Source organism: Plutella xylostella, chromosome 24 (assembly GCF_932276165.1).
Source record: "Plutella xylostella chromosome 24, ilPluXylo3.1, whole genome shotgun sequence".
Taxonomy (NCBI): Eukaryota; Metazoa; Arthropoda; class Insecta; order Lepidoptera; family Plutellidae; genus Plutella; species Plutella xylostella.
This window is the reverse complement of record NC_064004.1, coordinates 5,148,639-5,167,616: the sequence shown is the minus strand read 5'-3', so window position 1 is coordinate 5,167,616 and position 18,978 is coordinate 5,148,639. Positions and strand designations below refer to the sequence as shown.

At 36.4% G+C, this 18,978-nt stretch overlaps 1 protein-coding gene across 2 annotated transcripts; it reads left to right on the top strand.

Annotated features, from left to right (window-relative positions):
• Positions 1 to 219: 219 nt before the first annotated feature.
• Positions 220 to 18,800, top strand: LOC105379977. Of its 2 annotated transcripts, XM_048629882.1 has the most exons (4): positions 220 to 853; positions 1,509 to 1,510; positions 17,183 to 17,361; positions 17,795 to 18,800. In XM_048629882.1, the coding sequence occupies exons 1-4, from the start codon at positions 339 to 341 to the stop codon at positions 18,311 to 18,313; spliced, it is 1,215 nt and encodes a 404-aa protein (XP_048485839.1). In that variant the 5' UTR covers positions 220 to 338; the 3' UTR covers positions 18,314 to 18,800. The 2 variants fall into 2 exon arrangements, with proteins under 2 accessions (XP_048485839.1, XP_037966758.2); XM_038110830.2 differs by lacking the exon at positions 1,509 to 1,510 and having other exon boundaries at positions 221 to 849.
• The last annotated feature ends 178 nt before the right edge of the window (positions 18,801 to 18,978 follow it).

Sequence of the window (18,978 nt, the reverse complement as noted above, 5' to 3'; positions counted from 1 at the left end):
ATTCTCGGGCGTCTCAAAACTGAAGGTCAGTCCAAAGTTACGTCCGATAGTTTGAACAGATTATTGTACATTCCTTACCTAGATACCTTTAAGTCGCGGCTGATAGTGTGTTGGTGCCTTAAAACGGTGTACAAACCACAGACAACTTAACCTACGTTGTTGGTCTGTGCAATACGTCAAATTAGTTCCCATTTCTTTCACATGAGCGCGTGTTGGCGCTGTGATAGCTGTCATTGACCATTTTATGACGATAATTTGTTGCGTTGCTCGTTGCCTTGTTGGTTGCTCCACAGTTTCCTAAAATTGTGTAACGTTATAAAATTTTCGTTACCGCTATCATGACTGAGGTTCAAGATATCGGTAAGCCGTCGTTGTGGGAATATTTTAAGAAGGTTGGCGACGAAGATGACCGGTTGGCGGCTTGCTTTTTCTGTGAGAAAGTCTACTGTTATAAAACAACAATCTTCAACCTCAAGCACCATTTGCTCAAGAAGCATAGTGATCAAATGGATGTTAACCCTGAGTGTTTGCTAAACATTAAACAGCGACAATCTACAGAGAAAATAACAATGCCAAAAATAACAAAACCACAGATCTGGCAATATTTTGAGGTTATATCTAGGCAAGACAAAATTGCCGTATGCAATATTTGTAACAAAAAGTTATCGTATCGTACCAATCATTGTAACTTAAAAAGCCATTTGCGAACTATGCACAAGGATGAATTTGAAAGGCTGACAATTATAGCGATGTCCGAAGCACTAAATAGTTATGATGATGATGAAGTTGATGACAATGATGATGAGGGCGAGTCAGTTGATGCAGACCATGAGCTTCACACTACGGATGGTAAGTCAGGTAAGTGCCTGTTATTTTTTAAATTTATCGATATAGTGATGTTCCATAGGTATTTACCGTTACCGTTATTCTAGTAGGGTGGAATTAACGGATATTACCGTAAAAGGTTTGTAAGTTTGTATCCTTTATCTTAAGTTCTTTTTAACTTATCTTGGGTAGGTAGGTAGAGTAGGTACATACAAAACTGTCCCATTTCATAGGCATATGTAATTTATTTATATTTAGCTTAGTTAGACATTATAATTACCAGACAAAGTATAAAGTAGGTTGGTACTAGATTATTTTATATTCTATTTTAGCTATTTCTAAGCGTCCCCAGTTTATGCACACAACTTCTAAAGTAAAGGTCATTTAACGTCTAACAACGAAATGGGCCTTCACGGACTACTTCGGTTGTCTGCTAAAAGATAGGCAACGCTGGCTGGTAGGAGAATACGTGATTCTCGACATTATGGTCTTATTCCGGCAGTGCAAACCAAATTCAACCATATCAATCTTCACTTAAAATACTTAACCCCTTGTCCGTAAAACCTTGTTTATACTCCAGCCGGCCCTTCCTTCATTCTGGAACGAACGAAGCTATTAAAGCAGTTATTTAAAAGTATACTTTCAGTGTGTGAATTAAGGTAGGATTTGGCGTGTAGAATCAGTGGTATTTAGGTTATTTGTACCAAAGAGGCAATAGAGAGCTCGCTGCCTCCGATCAACGCAGAGAGAAGTGTGGCAACGTCGCGTTACTAGTTGTTTATGTATTGATCATTCTATAAATGGATTTTTAGGCTGGCTCTGCTCTGCTGGTTGCTTAAGCTCTAAAATGAAATTTTAACTTGCTAATGTAAGACAAGTTTAATGTTAGATAGGTCTGTGGTATTGTTTTTTAAGTTCAACCTTTCCATAATTCCAAACAGCAGCTGTTATAAGTAAGAACAAAGAGTCGACGTAACCTTATCGTATTTTCGAAACGAAATCGCGAAAAATGTTATCCTCCATGCCTCTATAGCAGCTATACTCAAACTGCGGCCCGCGGGCCGCATGTGGCCCGCCGGGCCTTTATCAGTGGCCCGCGTGCCATGAGAGATAAAAGAGAATATACATTCTGTGTAAAAAGTATCGGGATTATATCCATAAAACAAAAAAATGTTATATATCCAAATTTATTTTATCACCTTTAAAATTTGCTCCTTCACAAACGATACACATACGCCAACAAATTATCCAATAATTACAACATTTTTTTAAACGCTGTTTTCAGAGTTGTGTTTAGTACTTGCAGCGATTTTTCCTTATTGTCTTCTATCGATTCAAAACAGTGCCTCGAAGTGGTAATTTGAGTTTAGGAAAAAAAAGAAGCAAGAGCCGTGAGTATTTCTTGAGTGTTAGCTCAAAAATTCATTCACAATGATGATCCTTGTGCGAAAGGCGCGATTTTGTAGTGCAAAACCTTTTATCGATTTTTTTCCACAAATCTGGCGTTCTTCGTTGAATTTGCTGTAAGTATTCAATTCTACATAACCCGCAAATAATATTATTTTCCTACGTTGGACTTTCTGGCAAGAATTCCGAGTGCACAACACCACGATAGTCAAAGAAAGCAGTCAACATGACTTTAACTAACAATCTATAGAACACAAAAAGGAAAATTCGCCGCGAGTACTAAAAACAACTCTGGAAACAGCATTTAAAAAAAATTGTGATGATTGGATAATTCGTTGGCGTATGTGTATCGTTTCTGAAGGAGCATACTTTGCAGGTGATAAAATAAATTTGGATGAATAAAAATCATTTTTACCCGACTGCCGAAGGAGGAGGGTAATGTTTTTCGATTGTATGTTTGTATGTATGTCTGTTTCTTTGTTCCCTCCTGTAGCCTAAACAGCTTGAAAGATTTTGATGTATGAGGTATCGTTAGATGCGTATTTATTGCGCAATGGTTATAGGGTATGTGACGTTACATTAAAATGTACATAGCGCCCTCTAGAGAACATAAAGTGATAATATTTTTCCAACTATGCCGTGTGGGGTATCAAATAAAAGGGCTTGATTAGCGCATTACAAAAATAAAATGCATATTGTAGGCATTTAAATCACCAAATCCATTAACATAGGGGCTTGTTTTCATCTTTTTAGCGTGCAGTCGGGTTTTTTGTTTGTTTATAATTATATATTTTTTTGTTTTCTTGATCTAATCCTGATACTTTTAACACAGCGGCAGCGTGGTATTGGTATATGCATTATGGATGTGTTTTTTTATATTATTATTCGATAGTTTACATCGCTTTATAATACTTAGTTTGAAAAAAATTGCTTGCGGCCCGCGACACCATGACTTAAACGTGTTTGTGGCCCTTATATAAAAAAGGTTGAGTACCAATGCTCTATAGAGTCTATAGGCATGCAAAAATGTTATTAACAAAAAAAACATTAAGATTTTTAAGTACTTAATCTAATGCAGCAAACCAAAAACGCATTTTTGTATTCAATCGGCTACACCGATTTTGATACAATATAGTCAAGAACACTATGGCTTCACCTTTTCAATAGGTTCAAGACAATATAATATTTTTGATTACTAAAAATAATTATTTTAATAGAACAATCAAATAGGTGTATAAAATAGTTAAATACACAATATTCAATCAATCTTTGGGGGGAGGAATGACTTATTTTAACAATACGCGTCAAACTAACAACACCCGTTTTTTTCGGTCACGGATAAAACATATTTTATACCTCTTACTTAACTTTCAAATATTTTTTTGTAACACGCAGCACCTACAAGCCCATTTTCTCACCTCCCCGCGCAGATTCTGGCTGGAGCTCTATTGATTTTCCCCATTTGGCTCACCCTTGACCTTCACTTGTTTACGCTCCCAGTGGCTGCTGAGAATCTGAGATGGTAACTGTTGGAGATTTATTATATTTAGGTACTACTACAACTATAAAATTGCATAAATACTTCCCTACATAAATTGTTAACAAAGAAAACGTTACAGAGTTTTTTTTTTATCTATAAGTACCTAGATAGTTACTATACGGTTAACTATGTAAAGGCCGGTTTGCTCTCTTTTTGAGAAAAAATACTGACCACTGTAGAATTGTATTTGGAACGCATCCTAAGGTTCTGCTAGTCTATGGTCTTTTTATCTGTCATAATATTTCGATGTTAAAAAGTGTAAACACCATTCAATTGTTTCCGTGCTAATAAAGGTTTAATCAGTTTAATCAGTGTGTTTAAATACAGTCCTAAACACTACAACTGGCGACGAGGACAAACAATGGCGCTTTCAGCGCTGTCCGAATACAATTTCGGCGCGGCGGGACCGCCGTTTGACCCGCACAAGGAGCCGCAGACATGCGCCGAAAGATGGCGGACATGGTTACGAAATTTCAATTACTATTTGGATGGGCAAATTGGATTATCGCCAAAACAAAAATTGTCAAGATTATTGCACCAAGCGGGCGTGGAAGTGCAAGAAATCTACGAATGCATAAAGGATGACGAACAGGCAGGTACAAGCCGCGTAACAGATCCGTATGACATAGCTGTCAACAAATTAAATAATTACTTTGTGCCTAAAATTAATGTGGCATACGAGAGGCAAAAGTTTAGAGCTCTCGGTATGGAGGCAACCGAAACGATTGATCAATTCGCCGTTAAGCTACGGAAACAGAGTAGATTCTGTAGCTACGAAAATGTGGAAGAGGTCATAAGAGACCAACTTATAGAAAAATGCCAAATAGCAAACTTGAAGAGGAAATGGCTGAAGAAAGGAGGCGACCTCACATTGAATGAGGCACTTGAAATGGCTAGAATAATAGAATTAGAGGAATCAATGAGCTCAGTGACTATAAAAAAAGAAAATGAAGAAAGTGTGAACAAAGTTACAGCAACAGGACAACAACTAAAATGCTACAGGTGTGGCAAGAGAGGACACTTTGCCAAGAGCCCTGATTGTCCAGCCTGGAAGAAAATATGTGACAAGTGTGGCATAAAAGGCCACTACACTAAACTTTGCCGCACCAAAACACAAGATAAGGAAAGTGTACACCACAAGAAAAAGAAGCGACACATAAGGTATGTGGTCACAGAGGATTCCAGCACAGAAAGTGATACAAGTGAGGACTATGACAGTGAGAATGATAGTAAAACAATAAAAAGTGTATTCAAAGTGGACAAAAATAACAATAATATGTGCAGTTTATTAGTGGGTGAGAAGCTGCAATGTAAATTTATCATTGACTCTGGTGCAGCAATTGACATTATAGATAAGACAGTGTATAAAAGACTTTTAAAGGCAGGCATAAAATGTGAGCTTATTAATGACTATAAACAAAACTATTGTGCATATGGTGGTAAAGAAATACCTAAGCTAGGTATTTTCAAGACTCAACTATATTGCGGCGAAACCAATACGGGGCTGAATGATGCAACCATACTTGTGTTTGATGGTGAAGGACCATCATTGTTGGGAAGAGACTCGGCTACGGCATTAAAATTGTTAAGAGTTGGCCCTAGCAAAGACTGTCAAGTGCAAACCGTCAACGGCAAGACAGTGTTTGACCAGTACCCTGCATTGTTTAAAGGGGTAGGCAAACTCAAAGACTACAAACTAAAGCTGCATGTTGACCCAAAAGTACAGTTAGTTGCTCAACCAGTCCGAAGGCAACCATTCAACATAAGGGAAATAGAACAGAAACTTATTAATGAACTTCTAGAAAATGACATAATTGAGCCAGTGACTGGACCGACACCATGTGTATCTCCATCACACATTGTAAAAAAGAAACAAGAAGGACAGTATAGATTAGTTGTGGACATGCGAAGGGCAAATGAAGCCGTCCTCAGAGAACGAGTACCCCTGCCCACATTTGAGGAATTGCTGGCAGACCTCAATGGGTGCAAATATTTTTCTGCCATTGACATTAAGTGGGGTTACCACCAACTTGAACTAGAAGAGGACTCCAGAATGATCACAGTCTTTAGTTCCAGCTCTGGGCTATTTAGATATAAAAGATTATTCTTTGGTATACGATGTGCCTCCGAAATATTCCAAAGAATAGTAGCGCAACTACTACAGGGCATAGAAGGAGTAGCTAACTCCCAAGATGATATCAGGGTTGGAGGTAAAACCAAGGAAGAGCATGACCAACGCCTCTACCAGGTATTATCAAGACTACAAGATAATGGAATAACACTGAACAAAAATAAATGCGTGTTTGGCGTTACAGAAATAGATTTCTTGGGTCATCACCTTTCAGCTGATGGTATTATGCCAACATCCACTAGCAAACAGGTTGTGCAAGAGTTTCGAGCACCAGCTAATAAGGCGGAAGTTAGAAGTTTCCTAGGTCTGGTGAACTTTTCAGCTCGGTTCATTCCAGACTACAGTACAATAACTGCCCCTTTAAGGGAACTAACCAAGAAAGACACTGAATTTGAGTGGAGTGACCAACACCAACAGGCATTCCAGCTACTTAAGGATATCATAATCACAGCACCAGCACTTGGATACTATGACAAGGATGCTCCAACTACTTTAATCACAGATGCCAGTCCAGTAGGAATAGCAGCCGTGCTCACTCAGTATCAGAATGTTGATGGCAAAAGACAACCAATAGCCATAAAATATGTCAGCAAAGCATTGACACCTACAGAACAAAGATACTCCCAAACTGAAAAGGAGGCATTGGCAATAGTATGGGCATGTGAAAATCTTTATATGTACCTAATGGGTAAAGAATTCACAGTGATATCAGACCACAAACCATTGGAAATAATTTACTCCACCAATTCAAAACCCAGTGCGAGAATCCAACGATGGGTTCTTCGACTTCAAGCATTCACTTTCAAAGTAGTATACAAACCGGGAAAGAATAATATTGCTGATCCATTATCTCGACTACTTAATACAACAAATGTAAAGAATGCTCCACAAGAGGACAGAGAAGAATCGTTTCTTTTGGCATCTATTGAAATGTCTTCACCAGCAGTAACATTAGAAGAAGTAAGAGAAGCTACACTTGAAGATGAAATGCTAAACAATGTCAAAGAATCGATCGAGAAAGACACATGGCCAAAGGAACTTCGAAAGTATGAGCTGATTAAAACAGAACTATGTGTAATTGATGATATATTATTAAGAGGAACCAGAATTATTGTACCACAGAAACTAATACCCAGAATGTTAGAGATTGGGCATGAAGGTCATATTTCCATCAGTGGTATGAAAGCCAAGCTACGATTAAATCTATGGTGGACAACGATGGACAAAGATGTAGAATATTGGGTTGATACCTGCAAAGGATGTAGATTGGTCAGAAAAATCACACCTCCAGAACCAATAACTTCCACTGATCTACCAAGCAGAGTTTGGGAAATGGTAGCAGTTGACTACCTAGGACCACTACCATCTGGTCATTATCTACTTGTTATTATAGATTACTACAGTAGATACTATGAGGTTGAATTAACTAAGAGCCCATCTGCAGAGAACACAATTAAAGTGCTTAGCAACATCATTGCACGAGAAGGCAGCATGGAGACACTTGTTTGTGACAATGGACCAGCATTCATTGACAAGAGATTTACTAAATTCTTAAAGAACCATGATATACAGCTCAGACACACTACACCACTGTGGCCACAGGCTAACGGTGAGGTTGAAAGACAAAACAGAAGCTTGTTGAGAAGGTTGAGAATTGCACAGGCACTAAAACTAGATTGGAAGGAAGAACTCCTAGCATACCTAATGGCATACAGGACAACACCCCATTCCACAACAGGAGTGCCGCCTGGCAATCTCTTCAGAGGAAGAGTAATAAAAACCAAATTACCTTCAATGAAGCTGAAAATACATATTGATGATGAAGCAGTCCGAGACAATGATAGACTTAAGAAACACCTAACTAAAGTGTATGCTGACAAGAAGAGGAATGCAAAAGAATCAGATCTAGCACCTGGAGATAAAGTACTAGTAAGACAGAAGAAAGATAACAAATTGTCAACGCCTTTTTCACCTGAAGAACATACAGTTATTTGGAAGAGGGGTAACTCAGTAGTAGCTAGATCACCCAATGGAAAGGAGGTGAGAAGAAACTCAACTTACTTCCAGCGCATCAAGGAAAGAGACACAAATAAAGTCGGAGTTCAGGAGGACAATGACGACCAAGATGTAACAGAGACATCAAAAGACATAAATGCTGAGATACCAACAAATGTCAGCACTGAGGCACCAATGGACTCAAACGTAAGAGAAACGCCTACGTTATCACAACCAAGCAGGCAGAAGAGAGTGCATCGTACCCCCCACAAATATAATGACTTTGTATTAGGTTTGATTATGGATTGTATTCATTCAAATATTTAATCTTTCTTTGTGTTTAAAACAAATTTTATGTTTACCTAATTACCTATAGTTGTTTTTTTTAGTCTATATTCTTGGATGGTTTGTTCTTATGTGAGCCAATTAATATAATTAGTACGCTATTTTATTTTGTTTAAATGATTAAGTACATAACTAGTATACTGTATAATGAACAATCATCATTGTAATTACACCTATAAATAATAGTAGTATAGGTTGTCTGATAGGTTTTATAACTATGGTTAGATTGATACAGTTGTATTATTTGAATATGTTTTGTAGCATTGTAATTAATTGTTAAGTTGTTATCATTATGTAATGGTAATGTTATGTTTCAAAGTAACTTACTGTCTTTACTTTATTTTCTTTAAGGAAGAAAGGGATTGTAGAATTGTATTTGGAACGCATCCTAAGGTTCTGCTAGTCTATGGTCTTTTTATCTGTCATAATATTTCGATGTTAAAAAGTGTAAACACCATTCAATTGTTTCCGTGCTAATAAAGGTTTAATCAGTTTAATCAGTGTGTTTAAATACAGTCCTAAACACTACAACCACATTATTTTTTTTATGTTACTTTACTATAAGATACTTAGTTACTTACCCAAGTTCTTATGGTTTTCATTGATACAATTTACGCTGTTTAGGTTAAGTAGATATAAAATGGCGTTTTGGCAACATAATTTATTCCACCCTTGAAATGCGAGGCAGAGCGAGGCCACATAAATGTCTCGTTATTTCAATACTAAGGATAATAGGTATAATTCCTTTATCACTCAGCTTTATTTATTTCCAATGACAAAATAATTAACCCGATCTATTCAATGTCAGAATATTTATATAAGCACATCGTTTATTGAGGTATACAAAATTTACCCATTTACCTATGCACTATGTTTCTTAATTCTACAGCCGATAGATAAAAGCTGTCTTTTATAGGTATGTTTAAATAACCTAACCAAATTACTTTCAATATGTAATCGATCTTTCGTCTTTTACCTGCATAATTTATGGTAAAAACCGGACTTATATGGAACAATTAATTAATTCATAGCAGACTCAACCCCATAATAAGTCACAAGAGTAATTGTTTCCTCTTGGATGGGAGGGGTGATATGAATTTACTGCTTTTAGGAGCGAAAGGTGTGCTTAAAATGCGTAAACATCATTGGGCCCCCTTCATTCCCCTGCTTCCATAAGGCCTTTGTTCTGTTCACTGGGTTTCGTGACATTTCATGTGTGATGCGGGATGCGGGTAACTTTTACTATTCTTGTATCGATTTGATTGGATCGAAAGTACCTACTTTGGTACATTACAAAATAATAATGTTACATTGTATGCCACACATATCGCCAACAGTATGAGCTGAGCTCTAAGAGGCGCTAAAGTTATTCTTATCTGACATCTAAATGAACCCTCTTGGGAGATTGACTAAAAACGGTGGGTCTGGCTCTCGGCCAAGCTCTGAGGAAAAGTGAAAATAAACAGGAATGTTTACGTAATATTTATATCCACATTACATAGGCCGTGTATAAAAATAAGTTCCTGAGCGTTTTAGGGACTTTATGTCATAATTATATCGCTGGACCGATGATCTTGGATAGTTGCTTTTGCTTTGTTGGGGAGATCATGTCTAGTTGGATAAATAATTGTGGCCATATAATAATCTCCCATTAAAAGCCTCTATCTATACACAGTCATGTAGTAGTCCACTTGTGGACTTTGAGGCTTCGTTCAAAGAGCGCCGCGCCGGAGAGGCTATCCTCGGCCATCCTCAGAATAGGATACTTTATATACTTACTTAGATTTTTTTATGACTTCAGCTAGGTCTGAATTAAGTAAATTGATGTCCATATTATTCAAAACAAAGTAGGATTCAGCGGGAATTAGTGGTGTGCTGTTTTCTAAATAAGTACATAGATATAAATGTCTACATTATTTTCATTCAGTACACAGTCGGGACATTGTTACAAAATCATGTTGGCAGCAATAGCACATTCACATTGATGCTAGCGATTATTTCTAAGCACAGATTAAGAATGACAATACATGCTACCATACTATCAAGAATCAGGATAGGTGAGGTGGATGATTGTTGCCTGGTGTGATGATGATGATGCCGATGATAATGGTACTTAAGTACTCTCACTTCTTTGATCTTAAAACCTACCTACATATATGAACGCCGAATAATGTTCATGTCTTCACGAGCTACTTTTGGGAACCATAACACTTCCTTTTGATGAAAATAAACTATTTAAGACATACTCGGTTCGGTAGTAAAGTAATAGACAGTTAGCTAAGAAAATTGGCCCTGAAACATTAAATTTTCCTGTTATGCACCTATAAATAAGTAAACTTAAACCTACTTAAGTAAGTACTTATTTAAAATTGAACCTCTACTAGATAAGAAAAGTTGTTTTTGTACTATTTTCCTTATCTGCTTACAATAACATTTATTTACCAAGATAAAATATAAAAATACTTTAATATGTTAGTATTATTATAACCTGTTTATCAGCTTTACCAGTTCTAGAAATTACCACTCGGCCTGGTCCATAAAATCAATATACCGGATTGAAAAGGTGTGTTTGGTACAACTTTCTGAATAGGGCGCCTGCTGGCCCGAGAGAAAGGCGACGTTGCCGCTCCGTGCATGAAAACATTGACGTAACGCAGCGGAGTTCGAGTTGACGGCTGGTCAAATAGGACACAACAACAGCTAAAGAGTTAAATATTTTTGGGAGCCAAACATGCATGGCCCTAATTTGTTACTACGCAATCAACTTGATATTTAAGACGCAATTGCTGTGGAACTTTCTTAATGAGCCCGTTATTCGTAATAACAATAACAAAATAGCTTTTTTTTTCGCCAGGTGGCGCTTTCCGTGTAAACATACAGATTCACTAACTCCTAAACAAAGTAAGTTCCAAAACAAGAGGTAATGATTTCAGGATAAATACTCTAAAAAAAATTTGCAAAGAAAATGTGACAACATCGAAAAAACAAGGTAAAAAAGCAAAAAGGCAAAGAATTAAAAAGAAGAAAATTAATTTTACACTGGACGCCGAAGAATTACAAACGGGTCAAATATCATCTGAATGTGACGAAAACGAATCAAAAGTGACAAATAAAATAGACCGCTTTACTATAAATCAAGGTAATTCATCAGATCTATCGAATAAATCACCTCAATCAGTCAAGACATCTGAGGCCAAAGAAAATCCCCGGAGAATTATTATTTTTGGTTCTCAACAATGTAGAGGCTTAGCTAAAGCGACCAGTATAAATAGAACACATTCACCGAATGGGAACTACCAAGTCTCTTCGTTTATCAAACCGAACGCGCAGTCAGAGGACATCGTCAACTCCATGAGGACCGAAGACTTTGGAAATCAGGACACAGTTGTCCTTTGTTTAGGCGAAAATGACTCAAACCCTACTAAGGTGATAAAAGAACTTAGTTACGCTCTAAAACTGTGCGAAAACTCTCATCTCATAGTGTTAAGTGTAATCAGTAGTACTCATCTCAACGAATTTATGCTAAATAGCACTTTAAAAACATTGTGCAACAGCTCTAAAAACTGCAGATTTCTAGACATTTCAGATACTTATCCACACTACTATGATAAAAAAGAATACCTCACATACACGTCTAGAGCAATAAATTTTGCTATTGACTGTACAGCCTATAATGATAGATTTATAAAGAACATTAAAACTGAAATACAAAAAAATATGATATCCTCAAAAAAAACCATAACAATTAATAATATTTACACTGACACACCTAAAGGTGAGGTCACGACGCCAATACAAAACATTTTGAATAAAAATATATTTTTTCGTCTCTCCTCGCCCATCTAAATATACTCTGACATGTTTCCACCAAAACATTGCCGGCTTACTAGGCAAGCGAGAACTCCTAGAAATACTACTGTATGATTTAAAAACAAAAAATGTATTAAACGACTTTGTCTGCCTAAGCGAAACTTTCTTAAAACAAGGTGCGGAAAATAATGCACACCTATCTGGCTATAAATTGAGTTCTTCATACTCGCGTAAAACACAAAAAAGAGGAGGTGTTTGTATATTTACTAGGGTTGATATACCGGTAAAAGAAGTGACATATGTTAAAGACTATGCAATAGAAAAGGCCTTTGAATGCTGTGCCATAGAAATTCCACAGATAAAATGCATAATAGTATGTGTGTATCGCACTCCAGCCTCAAACGTAAACGTGTTTTTTACCCAACTGGAATGCATTCTTCAAAGACTTAACAGCAAGCATAAAAAAAACACTATTCTGTGTGGCGACTTCAACATCGACATACTTAAAAGTACTAAAGAAACCAAGGAACTTATGACATTACTCGAAAACTATAACATGAAATTACACATAACAGAACCCACCAGGCAAAGGACATGTATCGACAATATTGCAAGCAACATACAGAATATAGAGACATCTAAAGCTCTGCAAAGTGGGTTGTCTGATCACAATACCTGTCAAATTTTGACGTTTTTAACAGAAAAAAAGGTAGATACAAAAAAAAACTACTTCATAAAAAAGAAAGATTATAGTCGGGAAAATTTAGAGAAGTTCCAGAACTGTTTAAAATCACTATCCTGGTCTGAAGTATTAGAAATTGAAGATCCAGACTTAGCGTTTAACAAGTTCAAAGAGTATTTCGATTTATTTTTCTCACTATGTTTTCCTACAATTAGAGTTAAAATTAAGGCAAATACCACAGGATTGAAATGGCTAACACCGGGTATAAGACTGTCATGTAAAAAAAGCAGACAACTCAGGTATAAATACTACTCTACAAAAAACCTTGAAGATAAATATACATACTTAAATTACTCAAAAGCTCTAAAAAAATGCATAAACCAAGCACAAACAACAACAAACAAACGCTACATATCGCAATCAAAAAATAAATGTAAGGCTATATGGAATATAATTAAAGAAAATAGTCAATCCATGACATCAAGTAACATAAACCAAATAGTATTAAATGATCGAATAATTACAAACCCCGTTGAGATAGCCACAGCGTTCAACAATAAATTCATAGAAAAAGAAGCCAAATCATTCTATAAATACCCAAAAAATATAGACAATTTAAAAGCCAGAAACCCAGAGACAATGTTCGTATATCCCTGTGACCCTGAAGAAATAATTAAAATCATTCAGACGCTTAATCCGACCAACTCCGTCGGCTATGATGGTTTTAGCACAAAAATAATTAAATACTGTAAGCATGAAATAGCATTTATATTGTGTTATTTAATAAATAGGTCGTTTGCCATGGGTCGATTTCCAAAAGCTTTGAAACCATCAATCATTAAACCTCTCCATAAAAAGGGGGATGTTCATGACATAAATAACTACCGACCTATTGCCCTTATTAGTATATTCTCAAAAATATATGAAAAAGCTATGCAGAATAGGATGAATAAATTTTTAGACAAACACAAAATAATTAAATTAGAGCAAAATGGTTTTCAGAAACATAAATCAACCAGCCTGGCAGGTTTTCAGTTAATGAAAGAAATTATAGAGTATGTAGATAAGGGGAAACCAGTAGCTGTAATTTTTTTTGATATGACGAAGGCGTTTGACTATGTTTCTCATAAATTGCTACTTGACAAATGTGAAAGCATAGGTATCAGAGGTCTGGCATTGAAATGGCTAAGCAGTTACCTATCCGATCGCCATCAAACTGTAGAGATAACAGCACTCTCTTATGCCAATGAAATGGAAGTACACAAGTCTTTTCCTGAAATAAATGAATACGGCGTCCCTCAGGGAAGTGTCCTAGCACCATTGCTGTTCATACTGTACATTAATGACCTACCTGACATAACTAATAATAAATGTATACTATTTGCTGATGACATTTCCATGACTATCAAATGTATTGACGATAGAAATTTTGAATCAGATGTGAATGCTAGTATAGATAAGGTAACAAAATGGTTGGAAGCTAATAACTTACATGTAAATGAAAATAAAACTAAATATATTCAATTTAGAAATAACAGAATGGCATTAAAAAATATCAATGTGAAATGCAATAATATTGTAATTAATCATACGCCATCTACCTCTTTTTTAGGCATTGTAGTTGATGAACATTGCTCTTGGCTGCAGCATATTGAAAATGTGTGTACTAGATTAAGTAGATTTGTCTATGCTCTACACCGACTACAGAAAACATCTGACTTGCACACGGCTTTGATGGCATACCACGGGTATGTAGCATCCGTATTAAGATATGGTCTAATTCTATGGGGAAATTGTAGAGATATGGACAGGGTATTTATTCTACAAAAGAAATGCATAAGAGCCATCTGCTCAGCACATCCCCTTGATTCTTGCAAGCCACTATTTAAGAACCTAAAAGTACTGTCACTGCCAAGTCTCTATATTTATGAAATGGCATGTTTTGCCCACTGTCAAAGACATACACTTACTAAATACTGTGATGTTTGTTCTTTTAATACTAGAAATCCCAACAAAATTATAGTTCCGCCATGCAGAACTGAGTTTTGCAAAAGAGGTTGCTATCATATGCTCATAAAGATATATAATAAGCTCCCACAGTCAATTAAGTACTTGCCTTTAGCTAGATTTAAGGTCTCACTACATAAATGGCTAATTAAAATGTGTTTCTATAATGTAAATGAGTACCTCTCTTTAAATAAAATAAATATGGACTAAGAACTAATATTCGAATACCTAATGTCACTTAATTATAATAATTATAATCAGAAATGTAAAAATATGCTATTTTATACATAAGTTCTAGACATATTTTTTGCATACCTGAACAGGTGAAATGTGTAGATCGTTATTTATTATACTGACCACCAATTGTACGACATTTCTGGCAAATAAACTATTTCATTTCTATTTCATTTCATTTCATTTCAAAAATACATATAAAATTTCAAGACCGTAGGTAGGTAACTTCTGTAGCTAACCTAACCTCAAAACATCCATGAAAAGGTTACTTAGACGACACAAGACATGAGTATAAAAAGCAACACTGTCATCAGAAAACCAGACGTGTTACAGATAAAATATTGTTTACCCAATAATTAAATATCATTCTGACACGCCCGCCACGTGTTTTTCGATAAAAACGATTTTATATTTGCATAACATAATTGCGTAGGACTAAAGTCACTGGTCGCTAGTTTATGCTAACTATGAATTTGAATTTTCTTCCTACGGATTCAATACGAACGCCTCCACTCCCTCATATTTCTATTAATAAAATTTTATGCCTAAATTCTTTATTGTATTTCTCTGTCTTTGGTGCAAATAAAGAGTACTTATTGTAAATAAATAGTTGACTGAAGGCAATGTGGCCATACACAAGTACCCTAATCGAAGTTAAAAAAACCCTAATATGGAACCATCGCTCGAGGGGAATCTCGAAGATATTTAGGAGAGTGTACCTATGTCGAAAATATTCGAGAAACATATCCAGAATAAATATTTCTATATCTTCAAGGACGTCAAGGAACTTCATGGCCCATAGACATTCAGACATTACTAATCTTTTGTAATACCTACACGCCAACTTTAAAATGTATAACAACCCTTTTTCTTGGTAATTTTACGTGTTAAGTATCTAAGCATTTATTAATTTTATAATATAACGTTTAACGTAATTAATTTAAAACATCGTTGTTTGGCTGTAGTCCCATCCCACACCATCTTCCGTCGCGACTCTCAGGTTCATTTAGTGTCAGCCTCGGATTAAATAACGGTTATTTTTAAATTCGTTATTACTTGTTTACCGCGCAAGAGATGTTTGCCGCATGACTCAACAGTTAGGTATATATTTAAGAGAACTTTTAGGGCATGAGATGTAAATGATAGGCAAATATCCAATAGTTAAGTAGGTACCTATATATAAATATGTTTTCGTTGTCTGGTAGAGATTACTTTAAGTAATAAGGACGCTATATTTGACTGTTACCCATTAAAGTATTATATCGTATTATATCTAGTTTTGGGTACATCATTGATATAACTTCACACTATTTGACGTCACGTAGGAGTTCTGAACACACACATAATGTAGGTATATTTACTTAAAATTAAACGTAAACCACGTCACATTCTTTACGATCGGCTCTTGGACAACAGGTTTAAATAATTAAATTCCATTTGAATAAATATTTTCAATACATCCGTTTCTTTGTTTTCATGTAAAACCCCTTCTTACGTAGGCGAGGCGGTGTAAACGACATAATATTATTATGACGTGTGTATTTTTAATTCTTGGTCGAAAATGGAAGTGCATATTTTAAACGCTTTTTTTTTCTTTTGTTACTGGATCTTAAACTGTTCTTAGCCATGTTTTATATAAATTGATTCAGCCGTTGTATCCACTTATCACAGTCGTGTTTTTAACATTGGTTAGTCAGCATGACATAGACCTATAACAGGTCTTCGGCTTCTCTCAAAGAAAGGCCTTTCCTCAACCAACCACTCAGTAGGTACCGACCACCAGTCCAAGTCCAAGGTTCTCGATCTAGCGTCAGCTACTGAACCACAGCTGACACATTAACAATCAACAATCCAAAAGCAGTATCGCTTATCTGTCAAACACCCTGTCCACACAAGTTACGTAAAATTCGACAGATACGCAGCATTGCTTAAGGATAGTCGATTGATAATGTTCGGTGGTGGTACCACTGCTGAATTGCTGGTTGGAGTCCCATATAAGCTCTTCAGAAGGGCTAGTACGGGGCGCATTTAAGACATGACAAGAGTTTCGCATCGCGCTCACTCACATCGCGCAGCCTCAAGAGCGAGCGCGACAGAGAACTCTTGTCATGTCTTAATAGCGTCCTGTGCTCCAGGGCCAGGCGATTTAACTGGCCCACGGGCGCACCAAGATTAATTTAGGTTTATGAATATTCCTGAATTCTAGACGTAGACCCTCAGTCGCCGAACGCGCTGACGCCGGCGGAGGTGTGGAAGCTGTTCGAGAGGGAGACCGGCGGGCGCGCGCGCTGCGGCATCTGTCGCGCGTCCGTGCCGTCCACCGACCACGCGCTGCTGGGGCATCTGCGCGCGAGGCACACCAAGATCACGCTTAAGGATGTTCAGGTATGCAGCAGGTGAAGAGGACATTCAAGGTGGTGATAGACATGTAGATCAGAACCATAGCATATTAGCAATCGACAATCTGGATGAATCGACTGCCTACCACTACTACTACTAAGAAGGATCGCTAATCTGTCAAATATGCACATCAGCAATCCATAAGCAGCATTGCTTATCTGTCATATCTGTCGCAACTTGTATCGATCTTACAGGTGTTTTAAAGGTAAGTGTTGCTGTTTATGGATTGTTGATTGATATGTGTCGATGGTGGTACGGTAGCTGATAAATGTTCGACACGTAAGCTTAAGGATATGAATTTGTCGGTGGTTTACTGGTGGTTCAGAGGCTGTCCAGAATTCCTGATCGTTGCGTGCCTTCCTTAGCTACCTCTACCTTATTGGCCGATTCCATACTGATCATACAATTTCTTCAACAGGAATCTGACAATGAATTTGAAACGGAAAACATGGCGTCCGTTACTGACGATGACCAGTACACAGAAATTGTGTACTTAGACGAATTATCTGACGGCACTGTTAAAAATATCACAAAGAAGTTTAATTCCACACCAAAAAAATACGCCAAGAAAAAGAGTCAACGCTTCAGTCCAGAAAAAGAGATTCAAACAGTGAAACGGAGGAAGGGGAATAAATCACCAGAAAGAAATGAGGATAACAAAGAAATTTTCCTTAAATATTTATTCACCCTACTAAAAGATGTGCCGAAAGAAAGGTTTATGAAACTACAACTGGATATGATTAACCTGGTAATGGCGGCGCGCAATGACAATAATACAAGTAATAGCGAGGCAGCGACAGTTAAAATCAGACAAGATGGTGCTAGTTCGTCAGTAACTGCTGACCAGGTTACAGAAGATTTCAGTGAAATCGGTTCAGTGGCGGATAATGATAACGAAGACGTGAACGTTATGACGTTAACCAATCAGGCAATGTAACTAACATGACCGACTAAAAACTACGAAAATTACAAAGTTTACAAATATTTTACAAAGGGTTGAATGGAATATTCCATGTTTTTGAGAAAACTTCACGAGGAATTAGGTATGTGTGCCTGTGTGTAGGTATTAAATATTTGATATTAAAAATGATTAAGTATACAGCTCATTCGACTTTCCCTTAACAAAATTAAATATTAGGTAGTAGATAAGTAGGTACTAGGTAGACTTTGAAATTCCCCACTACCATAATTATTATTATGTAAGTATATTTTTTTCAGTCCACCAATTATACCATTTAATTACGGTGTCTCATTTTATAAATTGCCCCATTTTTGTAATAAATAATAATTTGCTTGCGTTTTTTGCGAAGAAACGAAAAGTGAACAAAAGTCTTATCAAATTATAATATGAATATACCTACTGTTTGCTCAAGCTGCCATGTTACAATGACCTCTTTTATCAATAAATACGTTGTATGACGTTAGTTGAATTACTTCAATCGATAACCCCTTAGTATACTCGTAGCTATATTATTGTGAACCTTTTTGCAGTTTGCGAACTATATAATTATCTGCAATTAATATTTTCTGTAATATGTAGTTAACTACTTTAGTTTTTAAGCATTGATGTCGATTCTGAAGGCGCAAACATTCATTTTAACC